General features: G+C 44.0%; 1 protein-coding gene across 1 annotated transcript in view; it reads right to left on the reverse strand.

The window, feature by feature from the left end:
* Positions 1-4,267: 4,267 nt before the first annotated feature.
* LOC106821143 (testis-expressed sequence 9 protein-like) overlaps positions 4,268-16,410 on the reverse strand; it is a 67,259-nt gene continuing 55,116 nt past the window's right edge. Inside the window, exons 3-12 of the mRNA XM_014825830.1 lie at positions 12,137-12,200; positions 11,873-11,943; positions 11,060-11,173; positions 10,387-10,571; positions 9,388-9,470; positions 8,871-9,044; positions 8,263-8,397; positions 7,476-7,610; positions 6,936-7,039; positions 4,268-6,218 (exon numbers count right to left, since the gene is read on the reverse strand). Of these exons, the coding sequence (XP_014681316.1) occupies positions 6,950-7,039; positions 7,476-7,610; positions 8,263-8,397; positions 8,871-9,044; positions 9,388-9,470; positions 10,387-10,571; positions 11,060-11,173; positions 11,873-11,943; positions 12,137-12,200 (1,051 nt within the window). The 3' untranslated portion in view covers positions 4,268-6,218; positions 6,936-6,949. The remainder of the gene's footprint in view (positions 6,219-6,935; positions 7,040-7,475; positions 7,611-8,262; positions 8,398-8,870; positions 9,045-9,387; positions 9,471-10,386; positions 10,572-11,059; positions 11,174-11,872; positions 11,944-12,136; positions 12,201-16,410) is intronic.

Here is a 16,410-nt window from a genome sequence, read left to right on the forward strand (position 1 = left end):
CCGCAAACACGGTGTAAGTTACAGTTGGGGAGGGGCAGCAGGGCGTGTTACCAGGGGGGGGGGTTCCGAGCAGGGCCGGACCCCCCCCTGTCGCCCGACAGAAACGCATCTAAGGGGGTCTAATTTCAAAATTTTTGAATCTCAGCGTTCCCGTGCTCGCAAGTTCCCCTGGTACAAATCCTGTACACGCCCCTGGGCAGGTGAGTTAGTGAAGGAACAGCCGTGAGTTAGTGAGAGAACAAGCGAGTTAGTGAGCGAAAAGGTGAGTTAGTGAACGAACTGGTGAGTTAGTGAGAGAACAGATGAATTAGTGAGAGAACAGGTGAATTAGTGAGCGACAGATGCGCTATTGGGGGAACAGGTGAGTTAGCGAGGTAACCTGCTAACCTAGTTCTAATTGCCTAATTAGGTTTAGCAGCTCTACCCCATCTATCCGGAGCTCGCGGCCACAATTAGCACAAGTGAAGAATCCCAAATGATTGTTGTAGTCATTAGCTTGCTATTCGAGGAGGTTATAGATCATGTTGTGTAGGTGTTCGAAGAGAGGCGATAACCGAGTCAGTTTTTAGACTCAACCTTGACATAGTCAAGTGGCTCATTGCCATGGCGGCGTTGGTCCGTCGCGCTCCGCGTCCGTCCGTCAACATTTGCCTACGGTCAACGATAACTTGAGAACCCGTTGACCCATATAGTTTCAAATTGCATACAGTTGCTTAACTCCTATGGCGATGAGGTGGTGAACGTCTATTTTGGCGGCACCGCCACGTGACCACTTATCGCAGGCACGCCGACTTTTTCCGCAAAAATGGGAAATGGCCATAAGTCAGTCGAACCGTTCAACGGCATTTATGCTCATTTTTGGTATTGTGAATGAATTAAGGGCTGGGTGCCAATACATATTCACAAGGGCGGTTTTGATATTTTGTTTTGAAATTTATGCAGGGAATTTATGGTATATTTTGCAATTTGCACCATTGGCGCCATTTTGCCGCATGTAAACCAGCTCGCACACGGTGCCGCATTTCGGCGCGCGCAGACGGCCGCTGAGCCTAGAAAAAACTCTAACACGCATAGTCCAGGGCTCGAATTAAACCGACGGCGGCCTCGGTGCCCTATCAACTCGGCCGTACTGCCCTGAATAATCCAACCGACCGACGGCTCAGCGACCTTGCCTTGGACCTTTTCTGTAATGCCGTTCGCGTGCCTCGGCTAGACTGGTTCGCGGCCCACCGTACTGTTTGTCGCCAGAGCCGCTGTACATTGTCTAGCAGCAGCGTCGCACGGCCGGATCACCCAGCTCTACCTTCTCGGAAAAAACAAATAACTATTATAACGTACGCTTCCTGCCAACCACTGTGCCAGTAGACGATCCGAATAAATCGTGCGCTGTCGTGATGCCCGCTGGTAAAACACGAATATTTAAATGCTGCCACCGTGGACTCGGGCCCGCGCCGACTTCTAAAAGCGCCGGCCGAAACAAGCTCGCGCCGGAAGAATGCCAGCTGTGATCTGCTACGGAGGGTAGCTTGTGTAGAATTCATACGATGACAGAAAGTTTTCGACATAACACATGCGTCTGCGTCTGGGCTACGTGAAACTGAGGTTCGCGCTCGTGTTTCCTCCAGTTACAGTCACTACTCAGCCCGCATGCTCTAAGTGAAATAAAAAGTTAATGTGAATCCCTGTAATTACTGTACTCCAGGTTAGCCAGAGGGGGTACAGGCCGCGTCGGTGTTAGCCGTGTAAGCATACCATCGGGGCGGGAAGACGACTGTACATGTGGGGAGACGGTCTGTACAGTTACACGGTAAAAAAAGGCTGCCTTCGGTGCACTTTAAAATTGCCTCCCCGGGACTGCCATCCATTTTAGAGAAAATTCAAGGCAATTTCTCACATGCCCCCAAAAATTGCCTTGATGCCTCCCTTGTCGCTCATAATTCGAGTGCCTGCGATAGAAATATTCTTGGGCGCGCATCGGCGCCAGCGCCGTTGCGGCAACGTCTCGGGCATCCGGCCTAGCTGTCTTTGTTAAAACTGTGCGGAAGAAACATCAGTCGATATCACTGCTAATTCCAGTAATCCACCAGCCTAGTACCGGCCTGCATTATGACAGGGCAACCGCTTCATTTGTCTAGCTGGTCCAAGCCAGGAGCTGAATCGGTTGTCGCTAACCTGTTCTAATATCTGAAGTACTTATTGAATTTAAAATGAAATAAAATTACTCTCAAACAACCGCATAAGAATTTTGTTAAACGCGCTGCCAGTTCACACTGGGCCGACTTGTCCAGCGATACGCGGATGGGGCAGATGCTCCCCGCGACCGTAAAATTAGAATCGCGTGGGCGAATCCATGGAAAAAATTACGGCAGACGGTCGAAAAAAAAGCATCATCGCGGATGAAATTCCCTAATCCCCCTGTAATTTATGACAAAATGCTTCTGTCGATCTCTGGAGAGAGAGAGAGAGAGAGAGAGAGAGAGAGAGTCGTCGCGATACCGCGGGCTGTTGTTGTTAGATCTAGAGCTGCATGCATGGTTGACGCCGATCTATTCGACACTAGAGGATTCCCTCCCGGGGGTACCGACTCCACGAGGCCTTGAAAGAGTTAACCGTAACGCGAAATTTCGTAACGTGAGTCTCGTTTTTCCGTTGAATCACATTATATTATCGGTGAAGCGCTACTACCGTTGTTTTCGGTCAAACGAAAACAAGGCAAGCACACGTGCAATTGGAGATGAACACGCTTAAACACACGCGTTTATTATTATTCTTATTGTAACCTAATAAATACGCGAAATGTTGTAATTAAACTAACAAACTAAAATAACAGCAACGACGTTGAGCATTGCTGGGGGGGGGGGGGGGGTATTCAGTGTGCCCACGCTTGGTGGCAGAAAACGCTGCGTAGCATCCGACATGCGGGCAGCAGAGGCCGGGACCGTCTCTACACTACTCTGTGCAATTGAACTAGAACGTTAGCGACGAAATTTCGCTGGATAATATCATAAGTATATTATGCCAGCGAGAGCCTAACACGGGAGAATCTAAACGGTAAATGGTCGTTAACGGAAAATCTCTGTTTGGCCTTTTCTCTAGCTGAACGCGTACAACTACACGGTGCAGGATCTGGCCAGGGTCACAAAGGCCGAAGACGAGGGGAAGGAAGTGCAGTTCTATAGGAGCCAGAGCTTCAAACTAGACGGTGCCAACGCCGATGCCAAAAAGACAGACTGCTGTAAGACCTGACAGCTTCGACTTCATACACACGACTCCCACAACCCACTACATGCACGATTGCGGGCAGTGGCGTAGCCAGGATTTTTCTCTTTCACGACGATTCTCTTTTTAGTAGAACAATTATTTTTTTACTTTCGGATCAACAGGGGGGCCATGACCCCATTTGGCCCCCCTTATCTACGCCACTGATTGCGGGGGCATTGATGACGCGCAGAGTCCACACTTTGTATTCGCCGATTCCGGCATTGCGTCGTACATTGTGATGGAGGGCTCAGATTTCCTCCTAAAGATAACAAGGACTGCCACAGTCTGCTATTACTGCTGTTGCTGCTGCTGGACAAAAGCACGCGTCCGTCTAGAAGACTGTCGCAATTCGGGGACTTCCGGTCCATATACCACTTGTTGTGTTGTTGTGTATATGTATTATGTACCCGGTGCTCGTCCTATTATCTTCACGAAATGTATGAATGTTTGAAGTAATTGATTTTGAAGTCCCGCGTAGTAGTACCGCAGTGAAACGGTATTCGCGAGAGAGAAAAACGAGTTGTGGCTCTGCAATCAGATATTACAGATGAGAAATATAGTTATATATTAATAATTAAATAAGATCACACCCAAGCGTTTTTTTGCAAACCATATTATGATATACATCATTGGTTGCACTAGTTGTACATTATGCACTTTATCATTGTACATTATCACTATTCTTCATTATTATCACAAGTACTACTATGAATACGTATATATTACGAGTGCATCCATGTTTATTGTACTACTGTAAATGGAGATTTCTTATTTATTTTAGGTCACGTGTATAAATATTACTTTGTGTCACTTGTGTGTATTCTCCGTGACCGTTCGATATATGCGGATGGATATGTAGTACAGTGAGGTATTATATAATTATGGATAGATATCTATGTATGTGTGTGTTGAATATGTGTGCGTGAACATGTACGTACTAACGTACAAAAAAACGTAGTCGTGATCACCACGACCTATTTATATACAAAAACACAAAATTTGTTGGTTTCATTAATCAATAACAAACTGAATATTAAGTTATCGATATCAATAAAGCACATCTGTGATCACATTAGCAGTAAGAGCAAGACTGTAGTGTTCTTATCTCATTTCTGAATACATCAAGGTATAATGACAAAACTAGGGTTGTTATTTACTGTTCCAAAGGCGCAGACATACTGTATTGTAAAATACATTAATCCGTGTACATTAATTACATGGACTGCAACTAAAAAATAGAATAGAAATGCAGATCATAATTCATATAAAAAATAATACCAAACCTACAAAAAGTGATTTGGCACACACATTAAAACTAGTCTACTTAATTAAATCGTATTACAAAGCACTACAAGTCACACTGCCCTGGGTGGACTGAACACAAAGCTGATACATCGTTAAAACATAAGCTAACGATAAAATCGATTGATAATACTCTGTATGGCGTAAAAGAGCCTGGAGGTACTCTGCACTAAACAGTAGATTTCTACTCGCCCTAGATCATTCGCTCTATGCAGTTTACTCCGTCACATCGACATTTGAACATAAGCGAAGAAATGCAATACTCAATATTAGTTTCAAACACCCATAACATTGGGAACTAATCACTCTCAGTGCAATGCTGTCACTCAAGTAGCGTGAGTTGTGCTAAGCGTGAGTCTGCTGTGTGTTTATACACGAGACTCAAACTATATAATAATATCTATTATTATTCACTCCTGATAAACGTATGCAGGATTTAGATACGTTACATAAAGTGATATAAAAAAAAAGAAAGATATAACAATAATGAATAATAACAGGACGGACGGTAAGGACGGATGACCTCGTTAATGAAGGGCGTTGGTTAGAGTTACGCATCTGTAGACAATTTGCGTTTGAGCATCCGCAACTGAATTGAAGGAAGTCAACTTCCATGCTAGCACGTTCAATTCTCTTAATGCTAACATTGTGTACAACACAGCCGATAATCATGGCAACTCAATCACAGTTGATGCAGATGAAACTTTGCAATTTTGACATCGTTTTGGCTCCTCAACTTCACAGACAGACCAGTTCCTTACAAATCGACTGGCTCTGTAATACGTTCACAGATAAGACATCAAAATGAGTTTTTAATGAGTTCAATTATAATTTATAGTAAATAATGGATTTTCTAGCCTCATTCTAGATAAGAATTTGACTTTGATGGCCACATGTAAACACTCAGAAATAACTGGCGAATGCACAGCAATAGATCCAAGTGAAAAGTTCTACGACCATAAACTTCCACGGAAAACCCCGTTTAACCCGAGATGCACTAATGCATATTCACACTGCCAGTGTTAAAACCAATATTGAGATGGAGCACTTTTTGCAAAAGGTGATCGCATATAAAATTCTCTGGAAAATCTTGAACAGAAAAAGTGAATAATTATCACCACGTGTGCCATTAACACAGACAAGTCAGGTGCAATTTATTTAGAAACACTGTTACTTTGACCTCCATAACTTTTACATGTTTCACTGCCAACACTTCGCTTGCAACATAATACATTGTAAGGCAATTAGGATTACACTCGTTCATGTGTGCTTACTTTGGTTCTCGTATTCACTACATTATAAATCACAAGTATGTCCACCTCTTCAAATGTTTTCAAAATTGAATGACTTCAGTATCACAGATGGCTTAATCTGCAGGTTTAATATATTCTGAAGAATTCTGAAGATTCTGAATAAATTCACTAGATATTTAACGTCAACAAGAAATGCCGATATTAGTTCATACATGCTTATTTAATGATGTCTGCCCATGACTTTAAACAGTCATTAATCTTACTTTCATGTTTGGTGAACTAGACCAGAATTTACACTAATAGTATCACATAAGTATACTTAGTACTCATTGGCTCACTGTAGAAGTAGTGGTAGTAGTAGTGGTGGTAGTAGTGATGAGAGAGATTCGTGTTTATATATCCCTACAAAACAAATACATGAATAAAATCTGCAAAGTATACCAAAGAAATGCCTCGGGCAAGCTATAAGTGATGGACCTTCAATCTAAGTAGTAAAGAATTTGCACGGATGTGTTGTAATATTCAAATGTTGTAAAAGCCGAATCAGTGTTATGCTGCATTTACGCTATCGATTTTTGTCAGCAAATCGTACCGATTTCAAGTGCATTGCAACACAATCGAATTTCAGTCGATTGTGTTGGAATGCACTTGAAATCGGTACAATTTGCTGACGCACTTTTTGATTGATGCTCGATTGATTTTTGATTGATTGCACGACTGAAATTCGATTGTGTTGCAGTCGGAGTCGGGCCGAGTTAGACACGTTCTATTTCTCCAACTCGACGACTTGACTCCGACTCTGACTCCAACACAATCGAATTTCAGCCGATTATGTTGGAATGCACTTGAAATCGGTACGATTTGCTGACAAAAATCGATAGTTTAAACGCAGAATTATGCAGGCTAGCGTGATTTCTGTAGAAAATATTTATGGTGGCGCCCCCTGTAATTCGATTTAGGGGTATTTCGTACTGATCCGACACCAGGTTCACGAATACTGATTCTATAATCGAGTGAATTTTTTTAAAGCTTTTGACGTGTGTGCAAGTAGGTTTTGTGGTCTAATGCAAGGCTTGTTGGTCAGAGTGATTGGCAGATTCATGATTAGAGTGTTTATACCTGCAGTGAGCTCGTTAGGCCTTTGTAAGACCACTTCCCCAGTCCAGGGCTTTAACAAACTCTTCCTCGCTGAATGACAGTAGTTTTGCCGCTTCAAGTAGCACCTGAAAAAAAGTTATAAGTTTCAGCTATGAGAAAAAAACGATTAAAAACATACTTCAATAATTTGCTAACCTACATAGCATACCATCGTGTTTAAGTATCACCTTTTTAAGAAGCATGCTACATGAATATGGTTTATTTTAGAATCAAGGATGACTATGATTGAAATTTTGATCATTTCATGAAGACAACCCGGTCTCTCTGAACAGGTTCAATACGGGATATGGCTGGATGTACTGATGTGCTAGATATCTAGCTGATTGACAGATATGCATGCGTGCCTTTGATTGACCAGTATGCATGCTCGTGCACATTTAATTAAATGGTATGCACATGTGAACACCTTCCATTGACATGTATGCACACTTGAGTATCTTTAAGAGACAGAGGTACTCACGCATGGTTCGCTTTTATAGGAATGTATGCATGCTTATGTACCTTTTGCTTCTTGAGTATGCTGATGTATTTCATCTGCTTTTTGAAGGCAGATATCAGCTCAGCCTTCTGTCTGTCCAGCCGCTTCACCTCTGCCATCAAACCATCAACCTTCTTCCTTTCCTGCTCACTCACATCCTGCGTATAAACACGAGATGAACAACATATAAAGCATGCGACCAAGAGAATATTAAAAACTAATCATAATAAGTATCTATTCCTGTCATGTACAATAAATGTATATGAAGTTGGTGTTTGTGATAGATTCTTATCCAATCAGCAGACGAGGGACAGCAAATTATCCATTATTGTAAAATTTCTCGTAGCAGCGATGCGTTTCTGTTTATGCAATTCTCACAACATTAATTAACATTAGTCGTACATGCTATCCTAGCATTAACATTAGCTTTAGCTTTACGATGTTTCTGACAACAGGCCCCTGGCATTTAGCTCCCCTTAGTATGGCATATTCAGGTGCCGTGAGTACATGTAAGTTTCAATGGACCACACCATATGACCAGAAACTATTTATCCATGTGCGCACGGAAAACGTACTGCCAACAACACTAATAAACTAAAAGTGAAAACAATAAGCAAAAAACTATAAGCAAAAACAACCACTGCAATCACTCATCATCGGTGGGCTTGGTTCTGGGCCAAAGTTAGAGCACCCGAGAGCACGTAAATTCCAGATCATGTCCCATTAAAAGGGCGACAACACTGACCAAACACATCTGTGTGAGATGAGTGTGTGGAACTGATCTGTGTCAGTGAGGTGGCACAAGCGTACCTTCGCGGAGATTCGGGATTTGTGTACTTCCTTCTTGTTCTTCTCCAGCTCCTCAAGAGCACGATTTAACCTGACCTCCAGCGCGCTTTGGGAGCTGCCCGCTTGTTTCTGAGACCGTTGGACCATGTCCAGCTCCTGCAAGCAAATTACACAGGGATCATGCACACACATGCACGGACGCATGGACGCACGCACGCACACACACACGCACACACACGCACACACATACAACACAGATGTACAAATGTGAGCATGCAAGGATACACGTGTGCTTATGAATGCGCAGATACTTGCACATAGGAATATGCATGCACACAGGCAAGCACACATGCATGCTATCAGACAGGCATGCACACATGCACCCATGAACAAACGCACTCATGCACTACCACAGACAAACACACTAGCATGCACAGAACACTCAAACATAGTTAGATACTTAACTATCTGCTATCATTACACATATACTATAATTTTGTTCTTTTTCCTCACTGATACCGACAAACGGAACAGCTAACTCAGCCATCAGATCAATCCTTTTAGTTTCTCCTCAAAATATTCATCCCGTGAAAGGCAGCACTAGTTTGTAGAGGAGAGTAAGCACCCACCCTCTTCACGGCAACCAGCTGGCCGTTGAGGGTCTCGGCTCGGCACCTGGCTTCCTCCGCGAGCTTCTTCTGCTTCTCAATCTGAAGCTGCTGAGAGGACTTCATCTTGAGCAGCTTAGCATTGTCCTCCTCCAGCGTCTTGAGTCTCGCCTCAATCTCGCTCCTTCGCTGATCCTGTGATAGTGAGATACTATAATGACACACACGCCATTGCTCGCCGGCGATCGTACACATTTACATACTGTGCTACATATGTGCTGTGTGAAAAATACTACTAGTACGTTGTTGTTATTACTGTTATTGTTGTTGTTGTTGTTGTCGTTGTCATTGTTGTTGTTGTCATTGTTGTTGTTAAGTTTCATAATTTATTTAGTAGAATGGCACTCACACACTAAATATGTAAAAGAGCAGCATGCCATCTTATATGACCTTGGGACCCGTATGATAGTACCAGATCATGCACGTTACACAAATATCACGATCAACCCCTATGACAAGTCAGTGTTTAATTGGGTACCTTGTTATCGCATTCTTTCACCAAATCATCCAATTCCTCGTGCATGACTCTAACTTTTGCTTTCAGAAACCTCACAGTAACTTCTACAGGAAGGAAAAATACATATTATTACTAGCTGGGCTACCCGGCGATGCCCGGGATAAAGGAGAAAAGAGTTAGAATTTAGTCTGCCATGACGGCTGTACTATGCTGTCAATTTCATGCTGTTAATTTCATGCTAGCATGTTCAATGCTGATACAGATAATATTATTATTAATATGACTAATACTATTAGCGAATGTGAATGAACACATTAGCCTAACATGCTAAATTTATGAGACACCTAGTATAAAACACATCGAGCCGAACTAAGCAAGTTACTTTCTAGACAGATGAATACCTGCGCATCATCCATAAGCAGGTGAAATAGCTTACGTGGCAAGAGATATATCACCAGACTTAGCTAGTTTTCCACTGACAACGTTTAATGAAAACATGACATTGCACCTTTCAGATATACTCTAATGATTACGATAGTCAATTAAGCCACCGGTGCTACCACCTTGTGACAATCCTCACTAGTTATAATGATTCATTGTTAGTTGCAGTGAATAATAGAAAATACATTTGTTGGAGTCCCAGGGTGGTGCTGTATAGCTGCTCATGGCTTGCAGGCAATGCCTAAGGTGCACTTGTTACAGCGGATCATATGATCAAGATCACACGGATCCGGAGACCCTGCTTGGTTTCTGGGCGAGTTATGCTGATGCGAATCTCGTATTAGTGATACTGCCGGGGAGATGGATTAGAAGCGGATCCAATATGGTGGCACAGCAGACTCCAATGACTGGTTAAAGCTAGTTATGAACGATCCTATGATAGGCTACATCAACAGTTGCCCCATTGGAGGAACACTTGCATTTGTTTTGGGCAGATCATGACCAAATCATATGGATTCAACACGACCCTCCCAAACAAACAGCTAGGCCTGTAGTGAGACAATGCAGTTGTTTGCTCACCCGGGCCCATGCCGGCAGCAGCCTCCGGCAGAACGTCGTCATCTTCCTCCGCTGCCCGACAGATGGCAGCATCGTCCTTCAGCTTTGATTCGATGGCCGCAATGGCCTCGCTGAAGTCGGCGTCTGCACCGTCAGGGACGGCGACATCCGTCTCCGCGCCCACTTGGCGTCTGGCCGTCTCCTGCCTGAGGAGCATGTACACAAGTACTAACATACAAGAAACATGGTAAATCGCTCAGCTGTAGGTTTATTATATCGTAACGAAACCTCATAAATTGTAGCACATGACGCATGGTTTATGTACTCTCCGATAGCAGTTAGTAGATATTTTATTCGCAATAATAAATCATCTATATAACTGCAGGTAGATTACTAATGATTTGCCTTCCCCTTCTGAGACAAGCTCAATTAGGGGCATTGAGAAATAAATCTCATGAAATGCCTGTGACGACGCAAAGCCACAGTGCAGGGAATAATGATGGACATAAACATGGATAATGGATGAACGAGACACGTGGAGATGTCGCAGTTACCGTCCAGTAGTAGGAATAGTGCTGCCAAATTACCTTCCATGTTTGCTGTAATACGGTTCTGTTGTTACATGAAATGACACTATAACGAAATCAAATAATACCAGTACAATCACTAGATAATTTCCATGCTCTAAGATTACCTGACAGCGTTGTTTTCCTTATTGAGATTATAAGATTTGGGTCTAGCACCAACTGCAGCCTTCCGTACTCCCACAGATTTCCTTCTGTGTGGGATATCTTCATCCTCCTCATCTCTAAAATCACAAAACAGCTGTTCTCACTTTAAACTACATGCTAGCACTACGAAATTGGTTTCATAACTTCTATATGGTGAAGCAGTAGCCTACACTGTGCTCTAGTAGAACTGCTGTATCCAAGGATTGTCCCAATGGGAAACTACAGATAGTCAATAAAGAAGTGTCCTTAACAAGACACAAGTGGTTTTTAGGGTCTGGATAGCAATCAGAAGGTCTTGTAAATCATCATAGATAAGATACGTAGAACTGTATCCTGGACGGCAGCAAAGGAAAAATATTTCAGACGATAATCGTATGCTATATGTTGGCTGCATATGTGCCGTTGCTGAATGATTTACGTTTAGTTTGAATGAATGTGTGTGTATGCACCAACAGCACACATAGTTTACGAAGCTGAACTGGCAGTCAAGTAGCCCAAAGACCAAAGATATATTGAAGATACGTGTATATATGTTAGTCTCATGTTTACACCTTAACTATAAAATTTAATAGTAAATATACATCATATTCAAAGTACAGCATCCTGGCATTGCTTTACTATACTGTTATAAATGTATTGAAACCCTCAATATATCACAACAAAAGTTTCGATATATAAGACAATGCTTTTTAAATGGACAAATCTTTGTGATATAAAAGCAGTAATTTTAGCAGCAATAGATTGTTGGTAATATGACCATGAAAGCACGAGCATACCTGAAGAAGTCATCTGCATCTAGTTGATCTATCAGCGAAACTGGTTTCACGAGGATATCATCATGGACTTTCTGAAAGAGCATCGTAAAACCTGTATACTTTATCTAATGATGGGCTTAACCACAATCGATCACGTAACGTTCATCAAACACAGAATACTCCTATTTGAAAACACACGAGTGCTCCAAACACACATTTATTGGCTTAGATAGAAGTGTTCCACCTTCAACAATTTAGTTTTTACCACGATTACTCAAGTCTCACCAGCACTTTGTCGGCTTCACGAACAAGATCTGCTGTTTGTGCCTCTAGTTGAGCATTTGCAGAGCTGGAAAAAATAGATGCTATTTATTAACAGAGTGTAAGCCCAGCTCGACCGCTTCACTGTTAAAATAACTTCATCGATAGGGATGAAATAACGTTACAACAGGTAATAAATCCCATAGGATAATATTAGAAGCATCAGTCTAGTACTAATCAGTGGTATTAAAATGCAAGTGATCCTTCCTGATCAATTCAAGGTTCCCTGAACTACTATTGTTATCTCTCAAATACTATGCTCATGTTTTGTGTGTATATATAGAACGTTGGCAAATATGCATGCTGAATCACTTTCAAGAACAGTGAAACCCTGTAATACTGCCATAATTAGGGGTTCAAGAAACTACCAAGTAAAATGTGGGGGTTGGTTTGTAGTAGGGTAATTAAAATTTGAAATTTCCTTAGTCAGGAATAGTGAATAAATCAATGATTTTTATGTTGTTCCCGCTTAGTCATCCGAAATACACATAAAAATACCAAAAACACATCAAGTAACTGAAAGAGAGAAATAAGGAGAAAAAAGTAAAGTGATGATCTCGTTATATATGTCTGAATTCATGTTACCGCAGGGCGCATTATAGCAGGGTTCTGCTTTACTTTACTTTGCTTTACTCTACTACTGCCCGTAGGGTCTATGTCTCCCTGACCTCTGTTTGACCTGGCTCGTTTAGCTATTTCTGACTAACCCTAACCCTAACCCTATATATTATATATTATTAGAGCAGGTTTATTTAATTGCTCGTTAGATGGCGCACAGGTCAATACAAATGGCCTCACTCTCTTTGTGAATTTGTCAGCATTGTCCCGCGTCCAATGCGTCAGAGACAAATGGTTATTCCTATCTATGCTGACAAATTCGTGATCTACAGCTAACATCGAACCGTCCACGCCCGAGTGTTCCCCATCATGCCTGCCGTGAACTGTCCAGTTGCTGGCTGCGAGTACAAGACTGCGGACGTTGATCCTGCAATCGTGGTACAGTTACTCCAGATACATTCGACAGCGGAACACACCCAACCGCAAGTCGCCCCCGCTAAGGTCGAAAAGGTGAAGAGACCTACATTGTCCTCTGGCGGGTCGAGCGAAGAATGGACTTACTTCACGACCAGATGGACAGACTATGTCTCCGCAACTAAGGTTACTGGCCAGGAAAAAGTAGTCCAGCTGCTGGAGTGTTGTGACGAGGGTCTTCGCAGGGACCTGACGAGATCAGCTGGTGCCAGTCTGACGAATAAGTCAGAGGAGCATGTACTGGCAGCAATGAAAAAACTTGCAGTAAGAGAGGAGAACACGATGGTTGCTCGTTTCACACTGCACAACATGACGAGCCAGTACGTGCATTCGGCGCTCATATCACTGGACAAGCGAGTGTCTGCAAATTTGCACTGACATGCCAGAACTGCCAGAATGAAGTGAATTACACCAATGAGGTTCTCCGCGATGTATTAGCTATATACTAGGGGTCTGGCTGACAGCGAGATTCAACTCGATCTGCTCGGAGATCCGAACCAGGACATGACTCTCGAGGAGGTCTTCAAGTTCGTGGAGGCCAAAGAGGCAGGCAAGCGATCGGCCAACAGACTTTTGCAGTCACAGGGTGCAGCTGCTGCACGCAGCCTGTATCAGAGAAGCAAAAGATCTTCAGCCATGGTTAGAGAGGGGGCCAAACGACATGACAGTGATACAGTCAGTCAGGAAGTATGCTCGTACTGTGGTAGGAGAGGTCACGGTAAGAGAGACCCACCTCATGTGAGAAAAAATACCTGTCCTGCTCGCTAAATTAACGAAATTAGTATTCCTATTACGAAATTATTTCGAAATACGAATAGTTCTGCGTAATTACGAAACACTCATCTGTATTACGAATAGTTACCTTGAATAAGGGCAACTTCAATGAATCACAGTCATCTTGCATGTGCGCTCTCCTTGAGTTAAACGTCGTTTGGTTAGATGCACGAACAGTTGAGTCCAACTTCTATGCCGTAGGCTAGCTTCCAGCCTAGGGCTTAGCGTTACGATGAAACCTTGCTATGTTACGCCAACCAAGGTATGATATTATCTCAGCAAACCGTACATTGCCCCGTAGGCTACGTTCGCTTGGACTATATCGCAGGGAATCTCAAATCTGATTGTTAGAACTGTTCGCTGTTTCCATTGAAGGCTTGTTAGGGAAGTGGGGAACTTGCATAGATATAGGGTGGAGTGCACCTTAGATGTGTACAGCGAGGTACGTTCTGTTTGCCTTGGAAGAAAGTAGGATACTATTGAAAATTCCTTGATCCAGTCGGCGTTCAGCTGCGTTCCATAGGCAGGAATCGTCGCAGACAATATTCACACCGGGGTCCCAATTTTGTGTGGCATTTGATTCGTATGAGAATATTAAAAGCCCATTTGGACTCTGCATAAAGGGGTGTATAGACGGTTCTAGGGACAATATACGCCCCCGACAATTACCCCCGGCCGACAATTACCCGCCCGGACATTTACTAGCTATGCATTCACCTCACCGGACAATTACCCCGCCAGACAATTACCACCCCGGACAATTACCCCTGAAATTTACCCCCCGGACAATCACGCACCCGGACATTTACTCACTGTTGTTTATTATTCATGTGTTGAAGCAGTGAAATACAGGGAGGAGTCGAGAGAGGGCAAGAAGTGGTAGGAGGAGGGGGGAAGAAGGTGGAGAGGAGGAGGAGGAGAGGAGGAGGAGAGAGGTGGAGGAGAGGAGGGGGAAAGGAGGCAGAGGAGAAAGGGGAAACGGTGGAAAGGTGGTCGGAGGAGGAGGGGGTAGAAGGTGGTGGAGGAAGGAGGATGGGGGAGAAAAGGTGGACGGAGGAGAGAGAAGAGGAGGTTGGAGAAGGAGGAGGAGAGGAGGGGAGGATGAGAAAGAAAGAACGTGGGGAGAAGGTGGTGAGGAGAGGGGGGAGAAGGTCGGAGGAGAAGGGAAGGTGGTGGAAGGAGGCAGGGAAGAAGGTGGGGAGAAGGTGTTGGAGGAGGAGGAGAGGGAGAAGGTGGGAGGAGGAGGCAGGAGGGGGAAGGAGAGAACGTGGAGGAGAGGAAGGAGGGAGAGGAGGTGGAGGACGAGGGGGAGAACGGTGGGGGAGGTGGTGGACGGATGAGGAGGGATACAGGTGGAGGAGGGAGAGGATGGAGAAGGCAAGGTGAAGAGGACGAGGCAAGGGAGGAGGAGCAAGGAGTGGGCGGAGAAGTGGGGGGAGAACACTGTGGTGGAACGAGAGGAGGAGGGAGAGAAGGTGGAGGAGGAGAGGAAGGCAGCAGAGGAGGTGGAGGCAGGGAGGAGGTAGAGGAGGTGCCTCTACCTCCATCCTCTCTCTCCTCCTCCCATCACATTCTCACTCGCCCTCCCCCTCTTTATCACGTCCTTCAACGCACACCTGCACCTTCTCTACCTCCTCTACCCTCGCTCATCACCTTCCATCCTCTCCTCACTACCTTCTCCGCGTCATCTATCTCGCTCCTCCTCAATGTCCGGGGGGTAATTGTCCGGGGGGAGTAAATGTCCGGGGGGTAATGTGTCGGCAGGGGTGATTCGTCCGGGGGTATTTGTCCTGATCACCGGTATTGGCCGTCTCACGAGATATCATGTGGTTGGGAAGTTGTACACAACAAGCATATCACATAACAAGTGATCCGCGTACCATTGCTGGGCTACTATGTGAAGCTGGTTGGGTACGCAGCACCGGCTTGTCCGATGAAGGGTACCCCGCCCCCAGGTGCTGTCCCCTACGGGTTGTTTGTGTGTGTGTTTTTACGTATTTCCGTAAAATTACGAGCAAGACTTATTTCGTTATTACGAGAAACTATTTCTAATTACAGAAAACTAATTTCGTATTACGAGAAACATCATTTTCGTAATTAAGGCCACCCACACCCGCGGATTTTTAACAAACCGATGAAGCGATGAAGGCGATGAGCGATGAAAACGATGTAGGTGTGCGCGTTTCATTTGTAGACCCGATTTTCTTTTTATCGGGTTGATCGTTCCACGAAATGCGACAACATCGTTTGATTTTGAACCGATTATTTGGACGCGATTTGTGGGTGTGCGCGTGACCTCAGGAAACATCGTGTGCGATAAATATTGAAGAAAATTATCTGTAGGTGTGCGCCGCACACCTACATGCGCTTCATCGCTTTCAATCGGCTTCATCGCTCATCGTTTGTAAAAATCGGCTGGTGTGCGGGCGGCC

The sequence above is a fragment of the Priapulus caudatus genome, unplaced genomic scaffold (genome assembly GCF_000485595.1).
Source record: "Priapulus caudatus unplaced genomic scaffold, Priapulus_caudatus-5.0.1 Scaffold60, whole genome shotgun sequence".
NCBI lineage: Eukaryota > Metazoa > Priapulida > Priapulimorpha > Priapulimorphida > Priapulidae > Priapulus > Priapulus caudatus.